This window comes from Diadema antillarum, unplaced genomic scaffold, assembly GCF_040938485.1.
Source record: "Diadema antillarum isolate AM-2024a unplaced genomic scaffold, OU_Dant_1.0 seq00001291_RagTag, whole genome shotgun sequence".
Lineage (NCBI taxonomy): Eukaryota > Metazoa > Echinodermata > Echinoidea > Diadematoida > Diadematidae > Diadema > Diadema antillarum.
This window is the reverse complement of record NW_027272070.1, coordinates 36,602-46,168: the sequence shown is the minus strand read 5'-3', so window position 1 is coordinate 46,168 and position 9,567 is coordinate 36,602. Positions and strand designations below refer to the sequence as shown.

At 39.8% G+C, this 9,567-nt stretch overlaps 1 protein-coding gene across 1 annotated transcript; it reads right to left on the bottom strand.

Moving 5' to 3' along the window:
* On the bottom strand, positions 1 to 9,115 carry LOC139707962 (ras-related protein Rab-28-like). Its single transcript, XM_071619953.1, has 7 exons — positions 9,026 to 9,115; positions 6,235 to 6,331; positions 5,553 to 5,641; positions 4,534 to 4,663; positions 3,718 to 3,821; positions 2,870 to 2,947; positions 1 to 386 (listed from the first exon to the last, which is right to left on the bottom strand). Exons 1-7 carry the CDS (start codon positions 9,113 to 9,115, stop codon positions 291 to 293), a joined length of 684 nt encoding a protein of 227 aa, XP_071476054.1. The 3' UTR covers positions 1 to 290.
* Positions 9,116 to 9,567: the final 452 nt, after the last annotated feature.

Genomic DNA, 9,567 nt, shown 5'->3' with positions numbered 1-9,567 from the left:
AAGGGCAGCAGAGGGCATGAGATTCACCTGTAGATACGACGACCTAATGAATTGCTGAGTGACGCTTTTGGTGGGGATAAAGCTGAGGGTCCAGCCATGGCTCGGGCTACTCCATATCTGACCAATAGCGCGATTCCGAGATGCGACCTCATACTGACATCCACCAAACAGCGCGCTATTGTGTCTTTGGAGCTAAAAAGGTCTTTGTCACAATGTCCTTCATGCACTGGGAGAGGAGATCCACTCACTGCTGGGAATGTCAGGTGACCGGTAATGTCAGGTGACTGGTGTCACATGACGGCACACATGGAGCTCCGTGTGTGTGACGATACCGGCCTCGGCGCTGGCTCTGCCTTTGGTTTCAGGACCTCTGCTTTCACTACTCGCTGAGGGCAGAAGTGACGAGTTAAGGGTAAGTTTGTTCATTCTTCTCTTATTTCTTTCTCCCTCCATGCACTGTAAAACTAGAAACATTCGTGGAATAAAACTTTCAAGAATAACCACCTGCATTCAATATATTACTAAAGTATGTATACAAGATCATTCTATACAATTTACTATTGCAAATCTTGGCTCCTTGCAAAATTCACGAAAGTTTCATGCACACAAAATTTTCTGGTTTTACAGTATATCATCTTTTATAGGTCAAAGATATCTGTCAATCTTCAGCTTTCCATTTGTCTTGGGCAATGTATTGATGTAATATTATTGCTATTTCTGTTGTATTGTTACATCTGTCATGTTTTCCTTTGTTGTTGTTTGACTATTTTGAAGTGATGATATACTACTTGCAACCATAGCTCAATGGATTGAAATGGGTTGGGGCATTCTGTGAACAGTTTAAAATTGAAATGCTTTTGCTAAATACAATGAATCAGTGATATTGACAGTGCCAGCAAAATTGCCTACGTTCCAAAAGAATCAACAAACCCTATGATAGTAAAGCAACGCTTTCATAAACAAGAACAAAGGTGTTTTGGCAGAGAAGTCCTGAAAGGATTATGAAGGTTTTACGATTTGCAAGAGTTTTGCCCCCCCCCCCCACCCCCCCACCCCCCCCCCCCCCCCCAAAAAAAAAAAGCCCTCAATGATATTTAGTTAAAACATAAAGATCTGGGCCCTGTTTTATCAAAAGATAAAATTAATTTTAAGTCAAGATAATCTATGATTAACCTCTCAAATCAACTTTAAGTCCATCAATCAATGATTAACTTCCAAATCAACTTCAAGTCCGTTTTATCAAGAGACCCAAAGTTGAAATCAACTTTAACTTCCTCCCAAATCAACTTTAAGTTTTCACAACCACTCCAAATCCTTAACTTTATAGTTGATAAAAAAATCAACTACAAGTAGAGACAGTCTAGGTAGACTCAATTGTAAGGCAATTTACAGAAGAAAGATGAGTGTCACACTTTCCTAGTCTAGCTGGGGTCTTGTCACAAATGTTTTTCTGTTAACTGCTCACTTTCTCTTATACATTAAGTTACATTTCTTTCATCTAGTTATGGTCTTTTCCTTGCATGACATTCACGATCGGCATGCAGTGCTTACGCGACTGCTGCACGCAAACACCCTAGACAGCAATCTCAATCCCACCCTGCGCGCCCGGCGCCTCGGCCCGCCAGCCCATCAAGCCATCGCCAGCAAGGGCAAGTAACCGAGCGCTGGAACTGCGTCTGCGTGCAATGCATATCTTTCCAAAGAATATGCGAGGAAACCAGTGATTTCTGACGTGCGTAGGCCTACGTAGAGCTAGTTCGTCAATAGATACTAATTAATAGTTTAGTAGGCCTATACAGAAAGTAAAGAGTTTAATTCTATAGCACCAAGTACGACAGTAAGATCTATGTAACCAGTTAGGCCTATTGCCCTAAGACTAAGTAACATTACAGCGGTTCGTAAATTGTACTTACCGTGGTAACACTGTAGACTAGAGCGTCTACTAGGTCTAGAATTTCGACATGTAGACTCGCGATCTATTGTTTACAAAGCTGATCCTACACGTAACACACAAGACTTGAAACAATGCATACACGACCTTCACCTTGGACAGTTCCACTGCAAAAATCCTGTGTCAGATTATCCATGTCAATGAATACTAAACGTTAGATCTAAGATCCTACGTAGTGTACAGGATCTTCACGGTACGCGCGTACGCAGATTTCCGTTGAGCTTGAGATGTGCTATATCTATCGACCTACTTTCGTCAATCTATACAACGCAAAACGGCATATTTCGCGGTTTAGTTCTGTTGCAAACATACAAGTCAGCGGCTGTTACAGCGCTAATCATACTGCGGCACACTAGCAGACTACGCTTCCGTGGCCATGGCAAACAATCATGTACATCCGTGTATTTGTTGTTTGTTTTGCTTTATGTAGTGTATTGTTTTTAAGCAGACAGTACCGGAAACCAGCCTCGTCCTGTATTTAATGTTTTCACTAAATCCATAATTAAGTCATGGTGATCAGCTATAACTATAATCGACTATAAAGTCTCTTCGTAAAACGGAAACTTATAGTTGATTGAAAATTATAGCCGACTTTAAGTTGATCAAAGTTATAGTTGATTTCACAATCAACGCTAACTTTATCTTGATAAAACGGGGCCCTGGACTGACAAGAGTAGTTAAAATCATAGCTCACACAAATTTGAAAGTGTGCCTTGTGACGCATCAGGTACTTCAACAAACATCCAATAATTAAAGCACTTGTGCAAGGTGTGCTTATTTTGTGCCTCTTATATTCCATGGACCAAATTTTTGTCATGGATTTGATTTTAGACTACCCTTATGAATGTGGGCCAATATTTCAACATCAGAGAGATTTTTCTTCTTCACAAAAGCCTGGCTTCTGCTTGCAAAGGATACACTGTTGTGCTCTATTTCAGCTTTTGTTAACTTGACACCCAGAATATCAGCTGCTATCCTCTGGAAACATAGGTTTACCTGGAAGAAATAAAAATAAACCAAATACAACGACACATGACATTTGACAAATCAGACACAATCTCAGTCATCATTTTACCTCTCTCTCAAAAAAAGCAAATAATATGTACAATTTCCAGGTTCACTTTGATCCTTTAGCCTGCATTTGAAGGAGCCATGAATCATTTGAAGTACCGAGATTATAATCAACGATATGCTGATCATCATAATGATTACATTGGTAAAGATGATTATTACCACCATCATTGGTATTCATTTCGCATATAAAGTAGATAGCACAAAAGTTGCGATACGTAATAAGAACTCCAAAAGAGAAATTTTCTTGGTTGGTTGCTAACGGTTTCTCTTATGTTTCTTTCAGTGCTCATCCCAAAAAAGGCAGGAGTAGAAAAAGCGATCCCGTACACTGCTATAGCCCTTTGGGTCTTTCCCACTGACTTTATAAGGAACATTTGAAAGGCATCTGATTTTTAAGATATGACTTCAAAATCTTTCTTTTTTTCTTTTACTTGATATAGGCAACTCCCCTTAAAACAAAGTCCTGGGACAGGCAGTTTTCTTTCGTTATATCAAAATTTTGTTTTAGCCAAACACTAGAGTACATACAGACATATGGATGATGATTTTGGGATCTGAATTTTTAATCTGCTGTAACGAGAATTTTGTTGAAACTGTGCTTGTTATAATGGGAGTGCTGCACTGTACATCAATTTTGGAAATTCGGGTATCTGATGGATAAATGTGATATAGGTGCAAGGCTGTGAACTCACCGAGTCTCCAGTTTTGGCTGAGACAAAATGGCTGGAGAGACTGTGTTCCTGGGCCAGCTTCTGATGCTTCTCAACCTTCACCGTCCTCATGTGTTCTAAGTCAGCTGCAGGAAAAAGACATTGTAAAGATCGCCAAGAGTCAGCAGCATTTTGGGGAACACGATCAACTCGAGATGACAGTCACAATTATAGGTTGATCAGCACTTTGGTACATGCCATGGGAAGCTATTTGGGATAGATTTTCTCATCAAGATGTGTGTGGGTGTTTTGATTTGTTGTTGTTGTTGTTTTTTGGTGTTTTTTTTTTTCTTCTTCTTTTTTGCCTGGAGTGGACGTTATTGCGCAACTGCTTTTTTGACAACTGTCCTGTGCTTCCAAACTGGTCTAGACCATCCACTCAGGAAATTCTTTTCTTTTCTTTTTTTCAATCAGTTCATTTGATAGTCAGGTTACTGGGTATAAAATATGCTTGGTATCTCTCTTTACTTCCTCCCACAGTTAATTATGAAACCTGTATTTTGTTTATGAGCTTTCACACATAGTCATTTAAAATATGGGAGAATTACCCCACCCCCTTTTTTTTTCCAAAGACATGTTGAGTAGAGAAGCCGACACAAATTGTTTCAAATAGCTTACTATGTTTACAAATACTCCAGTATTCCCTTGCCATACCATCACTTCAGAACTAAAAGGACTTTAACTCTGCACAAAAATCCATGGAGTTAGTGCCTGCTGCTTCTGAAGTAATAACATCCTCCTGTGATATGATGCATTACTCTACATCAGGAATAGGCACCATTATAAGAAGACACCCACCTTTGTTGCCCACAAGTGCTATGTGAGGAAACTTGTCTGCATCCTTGAAGACTTCTCTGATCTTCTGGAACCAGTCCTCCACGTTCTCAAAGCTGCTATAGTTTGTGATGTCATACACAAGGAGCACGCCCTGCCAATCAAACAGAATGTTCCATGGTCAGAATAATGAATTAGCCCTAAGAGTTGCATTAGACATAGACTACTAAAGTAAAGCAGCTTATTAACACTCATTACTGGACTTGGGTGTGATTTGTGGGGGTTTGTATTGATTTCAGTGTGCAATATGAGAGTAAGGAATTTTGCTGAACTTACTGTGTTATTTGTCAGGTTGTTCATTGGACATGGCCTAAGTACAATGAAGTGGGAAGTCACCCTGTCCTTGTGAGTAACAAGTGAGTTTTTCCTTGTTGGATGTACTGATGTGTATATACATACAACCAGAACTCAGACAGTTGTGCCTAACTAATGGCAGTCTGCACTGTCAACACACACATACAAGTAAAGACAATCAGTTAGTAGACATCGTCCACGCCGTGTCATACCTCAACAAAAACCGAGTTTTGGAATCAAGAAGTTGATAGATTTGACAGACTGCAATTGTTCATTCAAGAAACATATAAAAATGAAGACATCACACTATTTTACAAACACAAACATACATACGTAGTATAACAGGTTGAATTGTCCTCTTCAATCTCATTTTCAATCATTTCCCATCTTGCATGACACAAAAAATTGGCATTATAACCACTGAGTGCATGCTATGTCTTATCCTATATGAACTTCAGATATCATACAAACAAACAGAACAGTAAACAAATTTGCTTGTACTTACCTATTATGGAACATGGATTTTGTTACCGGTGATTATGATCGGAAACTTAATTTCAATGTTTTGAGTGGTCAATGACTGCTATGTGTAAGTAACATTTGCTTACCCAAGTATATCTGATGGCAGTTCAATAAGATGCTTCTTTAATATTTGAAGGGAGCTAAAAAAAAAGTGAGTGGATACTTACATGTGCTCCAAATAGATAGTTGTCCAGCATTTTCCCTCCGAGTGTTTGACCTCCAATGTCCCATACTTGGAGGGTAACATTAGCACTCTCTGAAATATAAACAAAATTAAGACGACAACCTTGTTAATAAAAACTATTTCCATCCAAATCAAGTGATTTAATGCACTACCAAAACTTGGCACAAGGGTCATCAATGATCTGTGTTTACAGTCTTATCGATAAAACTCAAAAGGTATCGGTAGACAATAACTGAAATCTTTTTGGAGATTTACATTGTATATCATCCAAGAGAGTGTGAGTGCCTAAGCATACTTAGGCTTTACTTTGGACAATGCATAAGTTAGTCACCACAGTGGCTATAATTGAAGAGTTTTACCCCAAAATGAGCTACAGTAACTCCTTTCTTGTTCAGTTGAGACATTCACCTTTTAAGCTGCTGAAAAAAAAAAAAAGGACAGAGAGAATAACAGAAAATATGGGATATTTTTAATCACAGCTTCAAAAATATTCCTTGTTATGTTACAACTGAGGTATCACTGGGCAATTTTCATTTAGCTCTAAAATGGCACGTAGCCCATTTTGCAATCATATTTCTAACATCTATCATTAAGTTTGTGTGATTTGACACTATTCAATAGTGTCAATATGAAAATGGTGCTGGAATTTTACTTTACATTCATACCTCCAATATTTATCCGCTTCAGGAAGAAATCCAGCCCCACAGTCTGCTGGTACTGCTTGCCAAACTGCTCCTGGGAGTAGCGTGTTGCCAAAGATGTCTTGATGGGGGGAAAATGGAATCAGAAATCTCAATAAAAACAAAATGAACACTGAGTCTATTACTAACTATCACTGTGCTACTAACTCAAAGCAGATAGGGTTCTCTTACTTGTACTTGTACTTACTTGTAGCATTTATAGCCTACGGACTATGGGAAAAAGGATCATAGGAATTTGAAAGTAACTGATAAGCATGTTCTCTTGCCCCTTGCTGGTGGTACAGTATGTGCTTCCAAACATTTACTAGAATACTGCCCTACAGTCTCAGCAGGTATCAGGTGTGTGACACAGACTACTTTTCAGAGAAGTTCTATTTACAGTATGTATTGTGCCATGTAGTCTCTATCAAAAACTCAGTACCCGTAGCACGAGAAAATGTGGGTGGGACGTCTGATTGAATCGATCTTCATTCGCTGTCTGATGGGGTACATTAGAAAAACATTCTGATGAGTAGCATCCGTCAGCGAATATGTGCATCAAAGTGTACGCTCATCGCTAACAGTCGAATCCAGTCGAGACTCTTTGGCCGCGTGTCTACTTACTACATTGAATACTTACATAGAGATCAGTGATAAAGCTATGCACAATTTGTTAAAATGGATTCTTGAATATATCCGAGCTGGGCCAGCCTTCCCGCTCCATTGTATCCCATGCTACCAGGTCTTCAAATTGATTACAATAAAAGACCTAACAAACATTACCAATCAAATGGCTTCAGTTTGCAGGTAGGGTTAAAAGTAATGACTAGTTAGAAGTCCAGCGAGTCTTGCTGAACAATGTTGTGCATTATCATGCTGTCCCCCTCTGCCTGGTAACAGACAAAAATACTCTGTCCCTTGGGCTTGGATAGGATATAAAATGGAGGTCCCATGTGTGAGAGCGGGTTAACGCACTCACATAAACTAAAGACCCTGCTTTATTCATAACTTCAAAAGGCCGAAGAGCAAGGTGTCGTTGACCTGGTGAAGCGGTCTGGCCCAAATACCAATGGGCCACAATCAGTGCCCCAGCTAGCACACCCATTGTACCTGGTTGGTTCAATGTGGAATATTCACTTAGCGTCGTCTTGGGCAATCTTCCAGGAGAGGAAGACTCGTACTGCAAGTTCTGGGTAGATAAATGAACACTAACATTCACCAAAATCTCCACTGAGCTCCCTCCTATCCTATCAATAAAATTGATGGCCAGAACTATACACATGTCTACATACTATACGAGCTGAAATTTTCGCGTAGGCCTACAGATATTTTCGTGAATTGCTACTTTTACTTGGAGGACATTTTTGCGTGTTGTTAATTTTGCCGTTGCGAGGGTCTAACTGAACTTAGTTATTCGCGCGTTGTTATTTTTGCGTGTTGTTATTTTCGCGGTTCAAAGGCGATTCGCGAAATTCGCGAAATTAAAACTGCGAAAATTTCAGCTCGTACAGTAGTAGAGTAAAGGCCCCAATTTTCAGACACTTAAGCTTTTTTGCAATATTTATTCAACTCAAATAATTTTCTACAGAATGAAATCTATAATAATGTTTGTTACATATATCAAACTAATTTTTCCCAATATTGATTTTGTTAAACCAATCATAAAATATCACAAAATCCCCAAATATTATCACCTTGTCAATTCCCCAAAATTCGGACAGCGTCTCCAAAATCCGGACACGCGTGCAATGTCAGTACGCATACAAGGCCGCTGAAAAATCCGCGCGCGCCATTCCTTGTTGACGCAAAGTTGCATTGGGGATGTTGCGGCGCCCGTTCGTGTCCGAATTTTGGGGACTCTGCACTTGCATTCAGCCCCTGTACATTTATTCACTGCATCGGCACGTACGGAGATTTTGTTTTTCTTTTGTGTTTTTGAGGATACCATCACACTCTGAGCTTGCGATAAGCGAAAAATCCCGGAACAGAACGGCGTAATTTTTCAATTTTTAGCGCTTTTTCGACGACCCCGATTCTTTACACGGGCCCTAATTTGCGCGCGCTTTGGAAAAGTCGCGGCGATTCCGCGATTTTGACGGCAAAATTTGGGATTTTAGATGGATTTTTGGAGGTGACTCGGGCATTTTCGTGCGGTGAACGAGTGTGCTAGTGTGTGAAACGATGTGATATGCTTGTCCTGTGACAGTCGACTTTGCTGCCTTGTGATAAGTGGTAAGTGTCCGGATATTGGAGGCCGGCCGAAAATTGGGGTTCTTACTCTAGTTCTAATTGGTGAATGTTTCAGTGTCTTTAGTCCACAGGATCACCTATACGTTATGCTGACGTTGGCAACTTAATGATTTAGAACCAGGAGTAGGACAGCCTTTCAATTTCGGCCTTCGGTTGGATGCTGATGCAGAATTAACGACGACAAACACTGTGATTGACTTGCTTTTCACTGACATGCAGTTTCATTACTTTCAAGATGTCCAACGTCTTTCCATGATTGATGACCATTCCATATTGTACAGCTGACATTCAGAATAAACAAGTATTTCGTACTTCATTCAGAGCAAGCAAAGTTATGGGATGGGGGCTCCTTAAAAAGCCCGTAACACTAAACAGTGTTAAGTAGATAACGTTTAGTTTTGGTTTTGGCAGGCAATGCAGTGCAGTTCAGTGTAGTGTACTCGACTGTGAGCTGCCTGTATCTGTAGCTGTGCTGTGAGCGCGAGTACACACTTCTCTACTGAGTAGATCCCTCTACTGTACGTACCTTTCCCGAAGCACCATCGCCGACTATTACAATCTTTAATTGCCTGTGGTTGTCCCTCTCTCCGGATCCTTCATCTTCTGACGAAGACATGTTCTCAAGCAAAATAAATCGTGGTTCTATGTGCGGAATGATATCTTCTATAGGCCTTTGTCCGTGCAAAAAGGATCAAGGACTACGAACGACTACTAGTATCTACTGCAAGAGCCATGTATGGGAATATCGTGTACGCAAACTTTCTATAGACTCTACAAATTTTCCCCTTTATTATATCGCGCAGATATGCCGTATCTAACGTACACAAACTAAACGGGATCTTACCGTGGTCATTAGTTTTTCCATTGAAGGGATTACAGCGCCATCTATCGCCTATATTATGTATAATGTAAGTGAATCATAGTAAAATGTACAATGTAATAACAAAATTAATTTTCGATGTCAACATAATCAATGTTTCGTCGCATGCCGGCACTATGATACAGTATATATCACCGCTGAAAAGATGGTTTGATCTATTATTTTTTTGGATTAATTTCATTATTCTT